At 40.9% G+C, this 21,643-nt stretch overlaps 2 protein-coding genes and 1 long non-coding RNA gene across 4 annotated transcripts in view; 2 read left to right on the top strand and 1 right to left on the bottom strand.

Annotated features, from left to right (window-relative positions):
- The first annotated feature begins 1,950 nt into the window (after positions 1–1,950).
- mrpl33 (mitochondrial ribosomal protein L33) lies at positions 1,951–4,767 on the top strand. The gene is made up of 4 exons (XM_061794499.1): positions 1,951–2,088; positions 2,394–2,412; positions 2,493–2,599; positions 4,451–4,767. Exons 1-4 carry the CDS (start codon positions 2,001–2,003, stop codon positions 4,498–4,500), a joined length of 264 nt encoding a protein of 87 aa, XP_061650483.1. The 5' UTR covers positions 1,951–2,000; the 3' UTR covers positions 4,501–4,767.
- rbks (ribokinase) overlaps positions 4,626–21,643 on the bottom strand; it is a 46,085-nt gene continuing 29,067 nt past the window's right edge. For both annotated transcript variants that reach the window (XM_061794498.1, XM_061794497.1), the window contains 3 exons: positions 20,186–20,277; positions 13,545–13,733; positions 4,626–5,095 (listed from right to left, as the gene is read on the bottom strand). In XM_061794498.1, coding sequence (XP_061650482.1) covers positions 4,922–5,095; positions 13,545–13,733; positions 20,186–20,277 — 455 coding nt within the window. In that variant the 3' untranslated portion in view covers positions 4,626–4,921. The remainder of the gene's footprint in view (positions 5,096–13,544; positions 13,734–20,185; positions 20,278–21,643) is intronic.
- On the top strand, positions 5,567–13,341 carry LOC133487612 (uncharacterized). Its single transcript, XR_009791409.1, has 3 exons — positions 5,567–5,892; positions 10,002–10,113; positions 10,372–13,341. It is a non-coding gene; the product is annotated as an uncharacterized LOC133487612 (long non-coding RNA).

Genomic DNA, 21,643 nt, shown 5'->3' with positions numbered 1-21,643 from the left:
CCCGAACACCAGGGCCATCAGCAAAAAGGCACATCAGAGTGTATTTCCTCAAACAACAACCTCACAAAGAAACTGCTTGTGTCCTTTCACCGATGTGGTCCATTTAGACCAGCCTAATTTACTGCATCTGGGTCTGGTTTTCAAGCTTCACAGCAGCAGACCACAAAGAACTCCGATGGGTTGTCGACATAGGCCAGAGGATTACTGGCTGTTCCCTTCTTTCCTTGATGGAACACTACAGTTCTTTTTGCCTATGGAAGGCAATGCACGTCCTCAGGAACCCGACCCAACCTGGACACCTGTAGTTTCAACTGACCTCTGACAGATGGTTTGCATATTAAAAGCTAGAACTAGCAGACTAACAAAAGGTTTTTATGCAAGAGCTGTAATTGCACTAAACACTACCAAATTGCCCTAACTTATCTATAAGGAAGATCACATCATTCTTACTTGTTTCATAGCACACCCACTGCATTCTGAGACACTTAATTTAAAACCAGCTAGGATCCTCTTTTATTTCATGTGTGATTTTTGTGTTGTTCTTGTGTGATATACTTTTGTACTTTTACACATTAGGAGAATGCACCTTCAATTTCATTGTGCCTGCTTTAGCCCCAATAACGACGTTTTTATTCTCCTTCTTCTGTTATTCTTCTGCTAAGTGCTTTGCCTACAAATGCAACCTTGCATTGCACATATTCTTGTATTTTACACATGTGAGCCTGGTAATTGCCTCGCAGGACAATTCATGGTCTTTATGGAAGGGCAAATAGTAAATTGTCATCAACTGGTATCAATGATTTGCAAATGAAAAAAAAACTGTGCTCAAGAGAATGGTCACGAGACAGTAACAATTCTTGGTGACAATCTTTGTGTGTGTGCATGCGTGCTTGTGCGTGTGTGTGTTTTCTTCTGATCAGCTAGTGAACAAGTCCACTTTAGTGAAAGTACAAAATATGGATTAGCCAGAACATTAGTCCAACCTGCAATGATGAGCCATCACCTTGTGAGATAACTGAAAACATTTGTTACAGCCACTCTGTTGAGTGAAATTATATATAATTTGTTCATGCATTTTAACACATACAATTAGTGGTGGGAGGTAATGAAGTAAAAAAAAAAAAAGCGTTGTGACAGAAAGGTTTTTCAGATCTCTATACTTTACTTGAATATAGCCTTCTCACTAATTTGTCTTAAGACGACATTTTACTTTCCTTCTCTAAAACTGAAAACAGGTATCATTTTCTATGCCTTAGTTTGTCAAAACAGGTTTGTTACTTTTTTCAACCTCTGAGGACAACACGATGTAAACAAGACGAAAATAGAGAGAGGTAAAGGCAACTGCAGTTGAGTTCTTGATTGAAATCTTGAGGACTTTTTAGGCGGGATAAACAGGGACAGCAGCAACACAGGAACGTGAACACTAATGATGATAACGCAACAGATTCGGAGAAGCAAGATATTCCCCATCCATGGCCTTATTTAAGACAATTGTTTGATGTTGTCGGGTACAAGAATGATTGGTGTACCTGTAATTAAGTAATAATGCAAAATTAAAACGTTGTCCATTTCAGACTTTAAAAAAAAGGAGTTGAATCAGTGCTTATACTTTGTCCAGTGTTGTTTTTTCTTTTCTTTCTTTCTTTCTTTTTCTTTTTAATTTTGTAAGTATTATTTTTTTTAAATATTATTTTTTTTTTAACCAGAAATGTCTGGTTGAATACTTTTTTACCACCTTTCGTTGAAACTCTTTGAACAAACAAATCTCAATGTCATTCATCATAACAGTGTGACAATGTTTCGTTTTTTTCTTCAATAAAAGCTGAAATATATTTTATTTTAATGTCCTTAATTCTATCGTGGACTGTGGATATTATGAATGATTATTCGAATGTTGTTTGATAAAACGAAAAAACGAAAAGTAGCGGCTCATCGGAAGTACAACTTATGTTGACCCGGAAGTAGTTGCTTCAATGTGACTTCCCCGTTTAGCATGCTACATGTTATGCTGTAATATTATATACGTATTCAATTGTTCTTTTCTCAGTTTTTTTCGGGGGAAAAAAATGTTTCTTACCTCCGTCAACTGTGAGTATTCAACGCTAATGCAGTTCAATATTTGTGAAACTAACAATCTGTTTTAACCATTTAGCGAGTTACCATGCTAGATTTGTTGTTGTGTGTGTTTGAAATGCACACATAAGCACGTCCGTGGTTTGTTTGTAACCAAGTTTTTTTTTTTTTTAATTCATCATTATGTATTTACTGTCTGAAGTCACAAAATGTAATTGTCACTCAGAAAAAAAGCCAGAAACATAAACATCCCTGCTCGCTTGGAGTCTGCGTTGCTCAGCATAATTAATTTGACGGGCTCTTTACTTTTCATTTTTCAGTTGCCAAGGCTAAATCAAAGTAAGTGACAATTACAAATGATGGAGACCATTATTGTTTGGAGCGAGGCGGAATCGTGAATGTTGTGTGCCCGCTGGCAGGACCGTCCTGGTGCAGATGATGAGCGCTGCGGGGACGGGCTACTTCTTCAACACCAAGAGGAACCGCCTCAGAGAAAAATTGGTGCTGCGCAAAAATGATCCATTTGGTAAGTTGTGGCTCCAAAGGGACACATTGTGTAGCATTGCTATCGAGGCTTAACAAGATGAAGAAACCATGTTATGCAGACTATTATTCCCCTCTCTCTCTCCCCATAATTCCAGTTAACAAAATACCAGATGTTACATGAGTGCTGAAACACATTGTGTTGGTGTAATCATAAGATGTTAGTGATTTAGGAGACGTATGCTATTCACAGGTTTCTTAGTAAAGTGTCTCTGATGTTCTTCTTTTAAAATACACAAAGGATGAGCACACTTATGCTGTGACACTGGTTCAAATGTCTCTGTTTGGAGGGGCAGTTCTCTCACACACAAATGCAAAGTAGGACTTTTGTTACCATAATGACTAAGAGCATTCCCCAAAGCAAGCAGCTAGCTACTTCGTGATGCCAACTCAGCAACTTCGTCGCTACGGTTAGCAACTATTTTCCAAAATTTGCAACAAATGGTGTTATTTGGGAGACTTCTTGAGATTCCTTCCAGAGCAGATGCTCACCCCCTTGCATCCAGACTGCAAATGAATCGCACTTCCGTGAAGCCACCACAGGATAATTTAACCGTAGTCCCACCAAAATTGTGATGTCACAATTTGGCAAATTCAAAATGGTTTGCACTGATCCATTTTTAAGAAATAGGATGCTAACAAAGAGTTTACTCAGTTGTTTAATTTCACACTTGATAGGTTGAAAGGCACTCCAGAGACCCAACTATTTGCATACTATTAAAAAAAAAAATCTGTTTCCAATTCTCATAGAACTTAGTCTGTAGTAGTAAAACAACAGCAATAAGTACATCAAAAATAGCATTGAGGTTTGTGTTGGCATCAAATAGATTTCAGTGTTTGCAATCGGTAACATACATGATAAATATTGTATCTAAATATGTTTTCGTACAACTAACCATCCTGCAAAATCGGTGTACTAAACTCGGGGTTCAAGACTGATCAAAATGATCACATATCCGACACTTTCTTTCAGTGTTTGTGAGTTAAAATTTCATCTGGTCGCACTTGCGTGAGTGCATTTTTAATGTGTTCTCTAACAAGGTCTCACTATATAAAACAGTGGTTGAAAGTTGCTGTCATTTTCATCGCTTAAGTCCATCTCCTCCACCTGCTCTCCTGTTCTGATGAGAGAGCGTGGTGCGGTCTCGTTATTATGATCAGCCAACGTATGGCTGTGCGCGCCGACCCTCTTCATGGCTGAGAGCGAGCCTCGCGGGGCAGAGCGGCCCCCTCCATCGTCGGCCGAGGAGATTCTCCCGACAGGGACGTAGTACTGGTACCCACTCAGATTCATAATTACATCTCTCCAACCCTCTACTTTGTAATCACCCTTTTCCCGAAGTTGGATCTAAAACTCGACAAGCGAGGCGAATCTTACAAGCCTGACATCACATCTACAGCCATCTGCAGCCTTCCGCTGCAAAATTTATTTAGGTATCGCATCTCAATAAATGAACTATATCCTAATTTATTGAAGTGTACCTGTAATCTTAACACGGACCAAAAAAAACCCAAAACATTTTCCCATGAAAGTCATAGGTCTATTCCTGTGTTAGATGGAAGCTCAGCGATGCAGGAAAGTACCAGGAAACTGATTATCTCATGCAGTGTTGTGTGCCTCTGGCTTAAAAAAAACAAACGCAAAAGCTGTAACAAAAAAAGGGGAAGTAGAAGTAGCCGTGTACACAACAAAGTCCAACACATCTTTAGCTCAATGGTAATGTGTAGAATAAAATAAAAGGAGCTGAACTTAATTTCCCTTTTTTTTTGGCTTTCTGTACAAAAGCATCTATTTTTTTACCCTAAATTTCAAATCAGCTTTCTCTTGTTACAGTGAACAAGCATGTCCTATTCTTTGAGAAGAGGAAGATCAGATCTGTCTAAAATGGACATCAACACATGGACAATGAACCTGCAATGTCAAGAACAACATTATCGTAGTGGATTCCACAAGAAAACGGAAACATCCAGAAACGATTCTGCTGCGGTATAAAATATTTAACAACAACTCATTCATGTTTTTTTATTTGTATCAATTAACCACAACTTATAATAGAAGAACCTCTCATCCCACGAGTAAATTACACTGTCAGTTGTCTGCCAAAAAGTTATCATATAAAGCTATTCCAAGTAAAAATGTTTTCAACTAAGGCCTGTGTCTGTTACATCATCTTGCCCCATTTTTCACTTCTATAGACACAGTTAATGGTCTTTCATTGGTTGTTCAGATTGCGCTAAAGCAGCACATTAATATAAAGGCATGTTCATGTGTCCACTGAGACCCATTGCTATAGAATAGCTGCTCTCAAAAGAGCTCAGCTGCCAAATCCCGTTTGTGTGGATACGATGACTGCGTGCCCATCGCCTGCACACTCACTCCTGCCACTTGACCGGCTCTCCGGGCCACCTCCTCCAATCGCATTGTGGGATAATGAGCCACGTAAAATGCCAGCGCTCCAATGAAGCTGTCTCCAGCACCCTGGGAAGAAGACATTATGGAACAATGCTTTATTTCTTGCTAACGGTATGCAGTACAACACCGAACACTTCTCTGGTACACACATGCATCATAAATGTACATAATCACAGGGCTGTACTTGGGAGTGGTTGGTATAAATGATTCATGGTGTAATTTTGGGAAACGTTTCTTTTTTTTTTAGAAGCTGCCACCAGTAGAGGGTGCTGTGGCATGTGACCCTTGGTGCTCAGCTTGAACTATGTATTACGAGCCAGTTAGAAGTATTTCTCAGTTGCTAAAATACAAAACCCTATTTTCTGAACAAAAGCCTCAGTGCCCTGCACCCACGTATTGAATTGGTCACTCTTTTGGTCGAACCTGAAGCAATTTTCACTTAGTTCGTGAACATCCTGTATTTTCACCTGCTAAAACATTTTGTACTCTGTTGCATAATGATAAGCACAGGTAGCCAAATTCAAAATCAAAGCACAGGTGTCTCAACCTGAACAAAGCAGTTCAAAACGGATCACATGCGTGGCTAATGATGTGAAGAGACCAATGTAAGGCAGGTTAGTGAGCACTGGTGGTTGTTGGTAGCGACAAACGGAGGCAGAGTAAGAGGTGGTTCAGGAGGAATCTGAGAGAAAGGAGGTAAAAGAGAGAGAACAATTACATACCGTATTTCGTATGAAATATGGGCAACTTTTGTAGACCATGTACTTTTCCATGGTTTGACAATGAAGGATTAGCGGAATGCAGCCCAACCTAAGCAGGTTCACTGTGTCCACCGAAGTCCGAAGATTCAGAGATGTGAACCGGTAGGCCTTATTGCCTTTTTTTCATTACATACATGATTACAGTATAACTATATGCAAAGCTGTAAACAACAAGGTGTTTCAATACATCAATTGTCATTATACTTGTAGGCCTAGTACTTTATTTATTTATTTTTTTAACTACAAGGTGGGGTGGGGTTGGAATAGGGTGCTAAGGGGGTGTTCTGATGGGAAAAGGCACAATGGCATGTTGTGCCCTGTTTGAGTAAAGCTGCAAGTACAGACACCCCCCCCCCCACACACTGGTTCTCACAAGTCCGCTCAATTACTCATCACTTTGGCTCTCTGAAGATTTTGCACTTTGGTCTGGGAAGCACTGTCACCCCACCATATCCCCTTCAAACTCTGAGTAACCCTTTCAGGGTCTCACCAATGAAGACATTGTCAGTCATGAGGGGATGATTCAGTGACACGAGGCAAACAAGTAAAAACACAACCAAGCCCAAGAGGTCAGAGGGGTTGGGATGGTCAGGTTGGGGACATGCCCTGTGGTTAGTAAGGTTCTGGAAACACTCTGGAGGACCCACCAGGGCAGCTAAAGGACCCATTTTAAGGCAAGGTATAAAACAAATCAAGTCCACTCTCCTGGTCAGCACAATGGGTGTGACTCCTGGATTGTTGAAATGGTGGAAAGAGTGAGATCAGAGTGCAAAGATTTTACAGACCCATTAGATTTCCATGTTGTGTTTATGTCTTCTGTCTGGTAGCTGGGCTGGGCAACAACATAGCACAGTGTTTAAGGCATTGATGATGTAGTTTCACTGGTTTGGTTGAGGCCCCTCACTTTGTTCACACATGACTGCAACATTGATGCAACTCCTGAGTTTTGAAGCAGACAACCATTAGTGCAGTATGTTGACAAAGCCAGATACTACTATTTGATAATTAATAATAAATAAATAATTGGTCAATTCATTTCTCTTTTATGGTTATCCCTCCTATGATCTACCAATAAATCAATATCAAAATAAAGAATTTTTTTTAGGGAGGGGGGGGTGAAAATTCAACAACGGCTGCCAAACATTTTTCCGATAAAATATTTTCCTAAGATTAAAGATTGGACTTAATAGTCATGAAATTTTCTAATGAGTTTTTTTAAGTACACTTGAATATAATTTCGGGGAAATTACTAATGCGACTAATGCAGGGATAAAAATAGTAACTCTTGAAATCTAACAATTTGTTTAAAATTGTGAAATGTTACGAATACTTGGAGTTCAAAACAAGTTTGTGTGAAACATTTGATTTGGAATACTCTTCGAAAATTTGTACATTTCAAACTAAATTATTCCCTCTTTAGACACAAAGGAGAAACAAAATAATCTCTTGTACCCACGTAGATAATTAATACAGACCTAATTGAATCCAGCAAAGTTGTCACATACAAAACAAAACTTGAACAGCACTCTTAATCCAGTGTTAATGGTTTGGGATTTGGGAAAACAAACAAAACAAAAAACAAAAATTCACTGCCAAATTTGTTTGTTTGTCTGACCAAATTGTGGCCATTGGAAGTTACTGCAATCAGCAGCATGCGCTCGGACAAGGACAGGCAGACGATTGCTTAAAGGGTAAAAAGCGAAAATGAATGCCACAATCTCATTTTCTAATAAAATCTGCAGCTGGCAACATTTAATGAGTTCTTGCTCGGTTGCTCGTTGCCACCTCCCACAAAGTTGAATAGAAATCCACAATATACTTTTTGTGTAATCCTGCTAACAAAGACGCAGTGATCAAAACAATACCTCTTGCCTTTGAGCTTGGCAAGATTATAAAGATACGACGACTCAACCAAGCCATGTCCAAATATGCACTTGAATCTTTGACCTATTTCCAATTCAAACGTGAAGTCCTATGACGGCCTTTTGTCTGCCTCACTAACGTCTCCTTCTCCAAGACGACCATGTGAGTGGATTGACTGCATGAAGCTCAACAAGGCTGACAAGCGTTATCCCTTTCAGCCCCACTGCCACTGCCCTCGACACACTTTGGTGAAGGTTAGATCTGGAGGCCTGCCAATCAAATGACACAAGCGCTCGCCGCGGATGAGCAGTGATGCTCGTGCGGTTCGCCTCCGTCCAACGCTTCTTGACCTTTGTGACTTTCTTCTCTTCTTGCTCTCTGCTGGCACTCAGCCCTTCAGTTTGAAATTATGATGGCAGATGTGTTCACGAGAAGCTTACCAAGACAACGATTTCTGCAACATTTGATGGATTTGCAAAGTGAAAATACAGTAATAAATCCAAATGATTTGCTTTGTGTGAGTCACACTACTGTACACAGACAGAATCAAGGAACAAGATAAAACTGTTCCAACGTTTCCCTTCATGCAGCTTTTGAGTCATGTTTGATTTGTAGGCTTTCGCAGAATGTTACAGAAATGTGTGATGTGCCTTGAATAAAAAAAAAAGAAAAGAACTGAAGACAAAAACTACAGCATTACCCACACATCATGCCTGACAAGTGTTATTATGACAAAACAATCATTCGTATTTGCACAATTAGGTGCCCTCCCCAAAATATTTCTCTTTTCCACACAAGAAAATGCTATTGTTTTGCTGGTTAAGTGTATGAGGAAAACCTATTTTATTTGAAGAACAAAATGGTTCAGGGTTATTTGTGCAGACAGAACACCATAAGTAGTTTTGAAGTACAGTACTGCTCTTTTACCAGAAGAGGATCAAAGGTGAGATCATGGAAAGAAAAACAGTCTTGTGGCAATGATGTCATGACAATGTTTTAAAAGCACTTCATACCACGATCACTGGGAAGTAGAAAATCTCTAAATTGGAGCTGAGGCAGTCCGACCACGAAATGGTTTGGGGAAGCGAAGTCGAATGCAAGCAGCAGAAATAAGTTTTCCCTGCAGGGGAAAGGAATCTCTCCCTTAGAGATAGAGATTTTGTCGGGGGCCATATTTAAGTTATGATTTCACACAGAGGGCCGTTATGACTGTGAAACCATACATTGTAAATGTAAATCGCAAATCATATTCTTACATTTATAAATGCTTGCAACATCTCAATGTTATTACAAGTGAAAAGGATTTGCTATTTTGGGAAGTCGGCGCACACGTGATTTTCTCTAGCCGGCCACAGAAAATGACGTAGCAGGCCGGATTTGGCCCCCAGGCCTTGAGTTTGACACCTGTGAGATAGCGTGAGAAGCTCCGTCGTCTGGAGGGATCTCAGAGTTGAGCTGCTGCTTCTCCACATTGAGAGAAGCCAGATGAGGTTTAAATGGTAAATGGACGGCACTTATATAGCGCTTTATCTACATCATCACCCAAGCCCAAAGTTCTGCTATTATTTCAAAAGCGTTTTGTGCAAAACATTTGGTTTGGAATACTCTGAAAAAGACTACTATCCCTTCTTTAGTCACTTAAAGGAGAGAAAATAACATACCTTGTACCCACATAGATAATTAATACAGACCTAACTGAACCTAGCAAAGTTGTCACATCCAAAACAAAACTTAAACACCACTCTTAATCCACTTTTAATGGTTTGAGATTTGGAAAAAGTTAGATTGTCTGACCAAATTGAGGCGATTGGCAGTTACTGCAATCAGCAGCATGCGCTCTGACAAGGACTGGCAGACAATTGGTTGAAAGTTGAAAAGCGAAAATGAATTCCAGGATCTGTTCTGATCTAATAAAATTTGCAGCTGGCAACATTTGATGAGTTGTTGCCAGGATGCTTCCTGGATTCCTGGATGCCTCCCTGGTGAGGTGTTCCGGGCACGTCCTTAGTAAGATTCCAAATAGCGCTAAATTGCCTGTTCAGTCACTCTAACAGACTCCGTGTAATGTCAGCAACAGGTATAAAAGTGGTGGAGAGCGTGTGTTTTGCTTCTTTCTTTTGCCTTTTGTGACGCTTCTGGAAGGCTACAAAATTGTTTGAGTTTGAGGGTCTCACAATTTTGAGGGTCAGGTTGGAATCTCAGCTCCTGCCTCCCTGTGTTTGTATGTTCTCTCTGTGCTTGCGTGTTTTTTTTTTTTTTCTGGCTTTGTCCCCCGTTCCCAAAAAACATGCATGTTAGGTTAATTGAAGACAGTAGACGTTAATTTGACTGTGAATGGTTGTTTGCAGAGTTCCCTTCAATCGCTGACCAGTTAGGGTGCGTGCCCCCAAAGTCAGCTGGGATAGGCTCCAGCTCACCCGTCACCCCAATGAAGAAATGCAATATAGAAAACGGATGGAAGTAAGTAGTAAATGAAGCATGCTCAAGTCTCAACTTAAGTCTTTTTTGTGCGACTTTGGAGACATCCAGTAGTGTTGCCAAACATTTTGGCCGAATTGTAAAACTTGAGGGGTCTTTATTCAGCACTTCTATTCTAGTTCCATTGTATTGTATTGATGTATTAACCAGCACTATTGTCCTCGATATATTTAACGTAATTTCTAATCGCAATTTCTTGTTTGCTAAGTGTAATGTTGGACTGGAACATTATTTCCACAGAGGTTCAGTCAGCAACGACTGAATTTCTCACCCTCCTGTGATCTCGACGCCCATCTTGCTATGACAGATGGTGCAGACTCCTGAAGCCTACAGCCTTTGTCAATGAAAGGCACCCTGGGGAGAGCAAAGACCAACTCAGGGGCAACGTTGACTCACAGTGGCTTCTATATCCGGAAGGTTCCGAACAGGCTCCTTGGAAGTAACAAGGGAGGACGCTTCACAGATCAAACAGACACTTAATTGGACCAATTAGCCCACTTGCATCTTTGATCCAGCTGCAGGCTTCAACTTTAACGCTTTTGTGTTTCACACTGAACCATGTGACTGCGCAAGACACACTGGCAGTGGACAGGACTAATATCTGTGGCTTGCTATACAGCAGCTGCTCTGTACACGTGTAATCCATTCAAACAAGGTGATGTGGCAATTTTCTCATTGTGTCATCCTGACTCAGACTGTGCTCGGCGCAGGAATGCAACGCTCAGGCGCGATTTTCCCTTTGCCATTGATTTCCAGGAAGAAATCATTCAATTGCGCCATCGTCTCTCCAGTCATGAGAGAGAAAAAAAAAAACTGTGACTAATTTGATTGTCCGGACCCACCGTGTAGCAGCTGTAATGTCTGGATTAGAAAGGGCTGTCTACCTTTATTTAGTCGTTTGGAGTGGACCTCCTGGAGTGGAACAGAGGAAACCAAGGCCACCCAAGTCCTGAAAATGTACTGTATGTCTGTGTGCGTGTGTGTGCGTTATAGCTTCATCTAACTCCCAACACTAAACAGCCCAGACTCTGAGCTCAGAAGAGGGAAGCCTGTACTCAATTTATAACAAAATGAGGAGGCGTGTGGGTTTGCCTTGTTTTTTTTTTTTAAAATCTAGATTCATGACCCTGACTCTGTACATAATTACTCACGCTGTGTAAAGTTATTCACAGGAGCATAGCATTGCAGATTATATCATTTTGCAACAAGTGGTATGCCTTCATTTGGTAAGGTTATGCATTTTATTGCTTTTCAAGCAGGAAGGTTCCTATAATATCGCCCATAATAATAGTATCCCTTTGTTGAGTCGATGGTCACAACAATACCATATTGGTACGCTTGCAGAGGACAGAGAACGATTGCTGTTTGATTGGTCGACAGACAATTGTCTGCCTCTATTCTTGTCAGAATGAATTAATTCATTGGGAAGAAAAACAACAAGCATCATTTAAAAAAATATAGTAGACTATAGTAGATGAATGATTAAAGTTTTTTTTGTTTTTTTTTGTTGAGGCTGCACGGCACAACCAGTTAGCCTTCTATTTGTGAAATCCGTCTACAGCGTGAGCACTAAGATTGGCTGTTTTGCCCGTTTCACATGATAATCAGCTGAACTCGTCGTTGACCAAACATAAGGATTTGCGAACGTAAAAATTCAACAGGTTTAACATTTACCATGGTCAGCCACAACCATTTTCTAAACTGTAAAAAAAAAAAAAAATCACTCTTAACATATCCCACACCACAGCGTAACCGGTCAGGATAATCTTTAGAGACATCCAACTATAGAGCTTTTCCTGACTTTGATTGTAAGAGAGAGAAAAAAAAATGCTCCAACTACTGTAATCCTGATTATTGGTATGTGCGTACCCTGCTTTCGTAGAAATGCGCCTTTAGCCACAATAAGAACACTCTCAGTCCTTAGACAGGCAGTAGCTTACCAGATACCTTTGCAACGAACCGCAAGTGACTCATTGTGTTGATATTGAAGCACTGCAGCGGAATATTATAAACTCAAATCGCAGTTGTTTAAAAAGAGAGTGGCAGAAAACAAGCACTGGTGTCGACACGTTTGGTCCCTTTTGAACCCTTTTAAACCTGTCACCACTGCTTGGAAAAAATAAAAAATCCAAATCAAAGCACTCATAACAGAAGTGGTAATCATAACCATAAACACACTCTTTCCTGAGCAGGCTCAAAAGAAATGGAAATTCAGATAACAACATGGTGTGTTTTTCCCCTCACTCCAGTGAAAGAGTAAAAGCCCTTTACTGGAAGAGGGATTACTGTGTCCAAAAGTGTTAAACACCCCCCAAGTTATGGGCCCATCAAAGAACAGAAGGGCCGCTGTAAGTGCGTGTGTGTGTGTGTGTGTGTGTGTGTGTGTGTGTGTGGTGAAACAGGGGGAGATACACAGCAGGCTAAACCACATCGAGGTTTGCGTAGCTTTCTGACTGATGCATGCAGGCCCAAAAGGTGAGTCACACAAGTGGATGATGGTGGTGGAGGGGGAGACGGTGAATAATAAGGGCAGTAATGTGTGTCTACTTCACGATGCGGGGGCACAGAGGAGGTCACGGAGCCCCCAAGAAAGCGAGTTCTTTGTTCCTGAAATGCCATGAGTGATTTAAGCAAAACAACAAGATGCGCTTGTTTAGTTCGAGCGCAACGTCGCCTCCACTTTCTCAAATTTCAGTCTTACTTTATCCTTTATTTATTGCTTTTTCTTTTTCTCCAGTATATATATATATATATATATATAATATATATATTTGTGTGTGTGTGTGTTTCTTTTTTAAAGACAGGACAAATAGCTGTATCTGTAAAAAAATAAAAATACTTGCAGGGATGAGCGTGAATATTAATCTCATACGGTTTGAATAATTAGCCTGAAACTGGCAACAAATAAATTGAAATGTTCACTTTGAGCATGACAACAATTTTCTAAGTGCCATTAAAATGGTGTTACTGTAAATAATGTGCATATAAATATTGAATTATTAAATTAACTAGTAGAATAGTAAAACAAAACATGAACTACTGTTATTCATCCATACCTGGTTCTCTCTTTGGTACATGCCCTACAAGGCCAATTTTGTGGCCTTGTGCAAATCGGTAGTTTTTGCGTCATATTAAAAACAACAACATTGCTACTAATATTACTACTACAGTACAAATGAAAATATTTTAGGCTGTTATAGCTGCAAAGGGGAAAACCACTCCCTTGACGCTTCCTTTTTCACTTCCTGTAGGTGTAATAACCCTAACAATAACAACAACAACAACAATAATAATAACAAATCTATACAGTGTTCCGGTACCGTAAAGGACGGACAATTGCAGTGATAGTGAATGGAAGCAGACGACGAGAGGAAGTCACATGCAGTATATTAGTAATGATGTATCATGCTTACAGTGGTGTCCACTGCGGTGACTGGGGTTGCTGGAACATGTTTGGAGGTAGACTCTTGTGCCTTGAGCACCACACATCCTTGGGGTCCCATGGTGATAATAACCGTGCTGCATCCTCGTCTCAGCAGCTCCTGGCCGGCACAACGCGCCTCCTCCACGTTACTTACCGATGAACCTGTGAGCAGCTCAGCCTGGATGGAGGCACAAGATCAGAACTGTATTGGAGATATTATGAGTTGAAGTAAAACAAACAACTGGGGTGGAATACTGAAGTGATTGATAATAGTATTTCAATATTTAAATATATTTGGATTTATGTAGATTATTTAAGTATTTTCATGATTGCAAAAATGTTAAGTACCTCATATTTATAAATATTGGTAAATATCTATTAAAGTAAAATAAGGTGAAGATTGTCGTGCAGGCACAGGCAGTTTTGATGTGAGGTTGCCAAAGAGCAATTCATTTGGGCACTTTATGTCGTGTAACAAATTTCCTATGTGGGTTGTATCCTCGACTGCGGAGGGAAAATCACGATGACTCGTAAAGAACAATGACTAAAAAAACGTGTGTGCGCCCGTTGTGCTGGATTTTCTGATATGTATCAGCTTGTAAACGAAAGAAGCCCAAATTAGAATGGAAAGTGATATTATAACAATATATTATTTGAAAATACATTGTACAGTGTTATTTTAATTTCTTTTTATTTTGGACATAACAGGAGATATGATCTCAGGAACATTGAAAAATGAAGGCCAAACAGGAGCAAAACTAATCAGGTGAACCCCTATAACAAATGCTGGACCCAATCACAGTCAGTCACTATCGTGAAGTGAGTGTATTAACAGAAGACAATTGACAATTGCCTCAGGTATTTCAATCACAGTATGTCTCTGTGCTTGATTAGGCCATGAAAGTCCCGACAATTGTTCAGCAGAGTGGCTGCCGGAAGCCGAGCCACTTACCAGTATTGTAAGTGGATCAGACTAATGGTATTTTAAAATGGAAGAAAATATACAGAGGAGCACTAAAAACGTAGATAGCCTGGACTCTCGGATGACTAAAATGCTTACTTCCCTAAACTTTTCTTTCAATTTTTCCCTCAGCAGTTCTCCTCAACAATGTACTACTGCACAGCTAATAGTATATATTATTATTATTATTATTTATTTTTTTTATAACACCTTTCAGCAAGCTACTTGAATAGATAATTTTTCCTGGTCATGCACATGCACAACCACTTCGTGCCAGGTACGTTTTTCTGTCCCCCCTTGACAAGCACCATGACTCTGTGTCACCATTTTACTTCTGTAAGTATGAACTGATCTCTTACTTCTGTCAGTTAGGCTCACAATAGAACTCTCGTTTTGGCGGTTGAGATCCTCAGATGGATGTGAGAGATGACATCGGCCCTCTCATAAAGCACTTTAACATCGCATGTGGGCTGACAATCAAAGACTTGATTGTACTTTGTACTTTGTCTTGCTTAATCCCTCCCATGCCCCCCACCACCATCTGCACCCTGGTACAGTGAGACCATACAGACACGTGCACACACACCTGGGCGCTGTGCGTGCCAGATAACCTCACGGGAAAGGGTTGAAGCAGGACTGATACTAGTGTCAAACGGCGATCTGAGGATCTGATCCTTTTTATGTTTTTGTGCAGTGCCAAAGTGAACAATGACTTGGACAAGTTCAAAAATAAACCACAGTGTATCAATGCTTTAAGAGCCCGCAGCTATGCAGTTTTGTCAGGCGCAAAAAAAAAAGAGGCGTTTTGTTAGTCATCGGCTTCGCACCAGGGCAATAATCTACCCTCCCTGAATCCCTCTTTGTATAAGAATAAGACCAGTTTAAGTTTCTGCCTATCTTTGTGGGTGAGTAAATGCTCACACACTAACACATACCTTTTTTACAATAGAAGCACAATTAAAGAAAATATACGGTACACATTAAATATACTGTGGAGGTGGATGCTTTTATGATATTAAGTTGTACATTTATAGCAATTTGTTTTATTTGTTTTGATCATTTTAATGATAATGTAGACTTCCGTATAGCTCAGAGGATACCAACGTTAATGTTTGTGTTACGTTACAGATGTTGATGTAAACTGACAAACCTGGAGAAGTTTTTTGTTCAGGATATCCCTGTACTTGGCCACATTCATCTTTCCTTCGATTGCAACCAGTCGTCCTGTCCCTGCAGCTGAAAAACAACCCCACAGCATGATGCTGCCACCACCATGCTTCACTGTTGGGACTGTATTGGACAGGTGATGAGCAGTGCCTGGTCTTCTCCACACACACCGCTTAGAATTAAGGCCAAAAAGTTCTAGCCTGGTCCCATCAGACCAGAGAATCTTCTTTCTCACCGTCTCCTTCAGGTGTCTTTTAGCAAACTCCATGCGGGCTTTCATGTCTTGCACTGAGCAGAGGCTTCTGTCGGGCCACTCTGCCATAAAGCCCCGACTGGTGGAGGGCTGCAGTGATGGTTGACTTTCTAGAACTTTCTCCCATCTCCTGACTGCATCTCTGGAGCTCAGCCACAGTGATCTTTGGATTCTTCTTTACCTCTCTCACCAAGGCTCTTCTCTCCCGATGGATCAGATTGGCCGGACGACCAGCTTGAGGAAGCCTTCTGATCGTCTCAAACGTCTTCCATTTAAGGATTATGGAGGCCACTGTGCTCTTAGGAACCTTAAGTGAGGCAGACATTTTTTTGTAACCTTGGCCAGATCTGTGCCTTGCCACAATTCTGTCTCGGAGCTCTTCAGGCAGTTCCTTTGACCTCATGAGCCTCATTTGCTCTGACATGCACTGTGAGCTATTTTAGTTTTACACAAACTTCATCGGAATTGGGGTTTGTAGATGCAGTCTACTGAAATCAAGTAAAAGGGCTGTATCAAAATAAATAAATACATAAAGTTCTCTTTTGATTCACACTTTTAGAGAGATATTCATTTAAGAATATGTTTATTATTATAACAGTACAGTAGTGTGCAGTGGTGTAGAATTGTACTGCATCCCAATGAAAGGTGCCTGGTGAGTGTTTCCATCCATCCATCCGGAGTGCCCCGGAGAAAACCCACGCAGGCACGGGAAGAACACGCAAACTCCCCACAGGCGGGGCCGGGGATTGAAACCCGCTCCTCAGAACTGTGAGGCAGACGCTCTAACCAGTCGCCAACCGTGCCACTGGTGAGTGTTTATTACTACCTATTACGCAAGTACACTGTTACCGAGGATTGGGGGGGTTTCCCCTTCGAAAGGGATACAGTGCTGTATATCACCCATTGTTGATACTGAAAAGGGGGCATATACTTTTGTCTTGTATTACTTATATAAACTGAGGGTAGGGCTATCCATCCATCCATCCACAAAAGCCTACTGTACCATTGAAGCAATTCATCTGGTGTTTATCTTAGTAGTTAACACTGCTCATCCTAACTTTATTGTTGCTTATTTATTGCAATAGACGGGAAGATTGGCGACCACGCAATTGCAAAATGTCAGTCCCTTGGCATCTTTTTTCCCCCCTCTCTTTTATCTTCTCCCTCACCACTCTTGTCCTTCCTCTGCGACATGTACAAAGTCACGATTGAGAACGGCGCCATTGAAGGCACCTTTCTTGGCGGTGATGGTGTGCACGTTGTGGACGCGTTTTAAAAAAAAACAAAAAACATTTATTCCCTCCTAACTTCTTTTCCCTCCCTGTTCTTTCGCCTGAGGGCCGCCATAGCCTCACAGCTCAAAGAGGCATGCCAGATCTCTCTTTTGTTCATACCTATGGCCGCTCGCATCTTGTAGTGAGCTGGTGCGGCGCATGATGCAGATGCATTTTTATACTGGGGCAGATGACACAATCAAAAAGCGTTATTGCGATTGGTCGGTAGAGTCCAAATCTATACCTTCTACGGAGTATACCGTTTAACCATGCACCCCTAATTGAGGGTTTTATTTTCCTGACTAGCGCAAATCCTGCAAGGGGGCGGGTTACACCGGGTTGTCGTAATCTCGGAGACACGCGCAAACCGGCGTGTTTGACAAAAGGAGCTGTCTGCACTGGTGGGCGTAAACAGAGCCAACTTAATTCGCAGTCAATCAAAGCGGCTTAATTCATTCATTCCCTTTAAGCGATGTGCAACGACTGTTATGCATGGCGAGAATTATTTGTGCTCAGTCGGGCATTGTCACCGGACCGGTGTGGCAAAAGACGTCATTAAATACAGGTTGACCTGGTGATCGCCGCGGGTGACTTAAAATATGTCCGCAGACCATGACTCTATCACCAGCCATGCACGATGGTGGTAAGCTCCTTGTGTAAGCAAAGCTGCCCTGGGGCCAGGAAGATGGCTGCCATTCTGCATCTACGGCCAACACCAAACGTCCAACCGCATTCATTCATTCATAATAAGCGCTGTGTCTGATATTTTGGTTACATTATATTGGTTGTAAGAAGACAAATATTAGGACTGACACTCCGTATGATTCAGTACAGGGCCACACCACTGCAAACTACAACCGCAATAATCAACATATTGTTAAATGAATACCTCTCTGACACTATCAATGCAAACTAAACATTATTATCCTTGTTAATATACCGTATGTGTATATACTATATGAGTGTAAAACAAGTGTGAATATTTACTTGTGTATATAAAGTATATGTATATATACATAAGTAAACTGTGATATGTACAGTACTGTGTAAGTCACCACTGGAGTTGCAAAAAGAGCTTTGTATTGCTTGTTCTATCCATTTGTTAGTTAGCAGGCTACTTCCTGGTTCATGGAAGATGGAGAGCAGACAGGATGGGTGCTATAATGCTAGTGGTTGGACGGTTCCAAATTCAATGATACCACATTAACGCACTTGGTGAAAATAATAATAATGATAATAATGCAATCGGCGGCACGGTGGACGACTGGTTAGAGCGTCAGCCTCACAGTTCTGAGGACCGGTGTTCAAATCCCGGCCCCGCCTGTGTGGAGTTTGCATGTTCTCCCCGTGCCTGCGAGGGTTTTCTCCGGGCACCCCGGTTTCCTCCCACATCCCAAAAACATGCACGTGAGGTTAACTGACAACTCTAAATTGCCCATAAGTGCGAATGGTTGTTTGTTTGTATGTGCCCTGCGATTGGCTGGCAACCAGTTCAGGGTGTACCCCGCCTCCTGCCCGATGATAGCTGGGATAGGCTCCAGCACGCCCGCGACCCTAGTGAGGAGAAGCGGCTCAGAAAATGGATGGATGGGTGAATGGATAGATAATGCAATCTTCTCCAGATCATCTCCAAAATGGATTGAAATATAATTGATTGCTGAAATGTGATTGGTTGTTCCTTCTTGCACTTTTGCTCTCCGAAGTTTTGTGGACATTAGTTTTGTATTCATTTTTGTAAAACTGCTGTGTCCTATTAATCAATACAATCGACTGTTGGCAAAAAAGGGTCATTGTAAAAACAAACCTAGTGGTGACCTTAGACTTTTATGCAGTATTTTATTTTTGTTTAACCTTTATTTAACCAAGTAAGGGAATTGAAATGCCGACTTGACTGCAGACAACAGGGCCAAACAAGGCAAAAATAAAAGCAAGTACGAATAAATACAATAAAAACAAAGAAATACATATACAACAAACTAAATGTGATAGTTACATATTTACATAATTAAAATACATTACGTCATAGCACGTGATGAATCAACGATTCATAACAGGCTAAAAACAGTTGCAGCGATCATCTACGATATCCTTCAGTAACTTTTTAAACGATGACATTGGGATTATCTTTTTGCAGAGTTTTCCATCTATTTTGGGGCAGAAAATTGAAAAGAAGATCGACCAAAAGTAGTGCAGACTTGGTAAATGAAGAAGTTAATAAAAATACTGGAACAGAGAGTGCGGGTGGTGACTAATACGTATTTTTCTTCAAAGGTTTTTCCATCTATGCATGCTACATTTTAAAATGATTGCCGCTGTTGTTATTCTTTTGCCATTGCTCCCTTTCATGTACACACACCTGGCCATACAGCGTTTTTCTGCTCTGCAACACTACATAAAATAGCAGTTCACATTAACCCCCAAGCGGCGGTTGACTCAGCCAAAGAGCACATCTGCCCTGTTCTTGTTATTACGATTCCCAGCCAACACACCCACTTTCACTCATCAGTCATCACCCGACCGATAAGACGTGAATTACCGTAAAAAGCTGGAGATACCGATTCCCATAGTCATACCAGAAGGTTTGCAAGGACACAGTGAGGCGATTGATGTGCTGACAGAGGTCATGATACAGGAGATATAGAGTCGGTGAATCACTGTGGGAAGGGGTGTACATGTGGGGACTCATAACTTCTCAAACCTCTGATTTTCTTTGTGTACGTGCACAACCTGGGGCCACACAGGTCCTTCAATACTGATAATGTATCAAATTTACATTCCTATAAGCTTGCAAGACTGTGTGCTCAAATGATTACCAAGTGAGAGCTCGCCAAAACATGATGAAACGGTCAGATTGAAAAAGTTTGGGGATGTTTCTAAATTAACTGTCAATTAATGGCCAAGGATAATGAATGCAAATTGCTTGTAAAACAAAACAAAACAAAACAAAAAAGCTTCGTGTTTATGTGATTCATCACCTCCGACTCATTGCAGCAAAACACATCAGAGACTCGATAGAAATCAGGATCCAAGTCAGGGATAGCTGGCGCTGGGTTGAATATTGTTGTAACTGCAACACAAAATGAGTCAGCAGTCAATGTTATTGATTATGTTATCTCACATGTTGATAATTCTTAGTCATGATGCTGTATTGTATTAATATACATCCATCATTTTCTGAACCGCTTATCCTTACTAAGGCGTGCTGGAGTCTGTCCCAGCTGACTCTGGGCGAGAGGCGGGGTACACCCTGAACTGGTCGCCAGCCATATAATCTAACATACTCCAACTACCGGAGACCAATTCCTTGTGTGTTTTTTGGACATACTTGGCAAAAAAAGATGATTCTGATTCTGATTCCGAACAACCATTCACATTCACATTTACACGTATGGGAAATTTATAGTTTTTTTCAATTAACCTACCATGCACGTTTTTGTGATATGGGAGGAAACCGGAGTACCCGGGGAAAACCCACGCAGGCACGGGGAGAACATGCAAACGCCACACCAGCGAGGCCGGATTTGAACCCGGGTCCCCAGAACTGTGAGGCACACGTGCTAACCAGTCGGTCACTGTGACGCCTGTATTAATATACAGAATATTTTAATTCTTGTAACACCTCAAGATGCAACATGTTTTCGCGACCCTTTCCTGAAGCAAAGTTTACATAGTGGAAGCTGAGTCATTCAAAGTAGTAAGACCTCAGCAGTGTCCTAATACTTTTGGGGTATCGATACATTGCCTAATGAATTGCTTGAGATAGTTACGGTAGCGCCGATATTGAACATAAACATGTGCAGCAAATGGATCCGGAATGTACATTAATATAAATAACACAATCATTTTGGGTTGATATTTTAGATATGTGCAGTCAGTGTCATTTCTACTCCTTCAGTGCTTTACTATCAAGGTCTAGAATTACCTAAATTAAAATTACAATGGAACAAAACATCATAACCTACTGCAGATTGCTGTACAGGAGAAAGCTCAAGTGGAAACGCTTCTATAAAAAGGGCACCTTTTTAAACGATTAAATTAGCACTGGAAAAAAAAATACTTGGAAACTGGCTAGGAGGAACAATCTCGAATCCTGGCGCTGTAACCCTTGCATTGCAGGGTTATAGTAGACGTGCCAATGTGTGAGTGAGATGCGTTGTGACCTTTTCTGTGTTTATGTTCAAGAGCACAGCAGAGAGATTTTTGGAATCATCTGTACGTCTTGAATATCACAGTCTGATGCATATTCATGAGCAGCAAGTATTAATGCATCTAATGGCACGATTTCTTTGTATGTGTGAGGATAAGCCCAGCTTGACGAAGCGATTAATTCTTATACCGCTGTATACAAAATAAAGCCTCATGCAACTGTGTGTGCATGTGTGTGTTAGGGATATGTATATTCCGGGATGGTGATATCAAAGTCGGCTCTGTAC

Source organism: Phyllopteryx taeniolatus, chromosome 13 (assembly GCF_024500385.1).
Source record: "Phyllopteryx taeniolatus isolate TA_2022b chromosome 13, UOR_Ptae_1.2, whole genome shotgun sequence".
Taxonomy (NCBI): Eukaryota; Metazoa; Chordata; class Actinopteri; order Syngnathiformes; family Syngnathidae; genus Phyllopteryx; species Phyllopteryx taeniolatus.
Note: the sequence above shows the minus strand (reverse complement) of the source record. Positions and strands in the feature narration are given on the sequence as shown.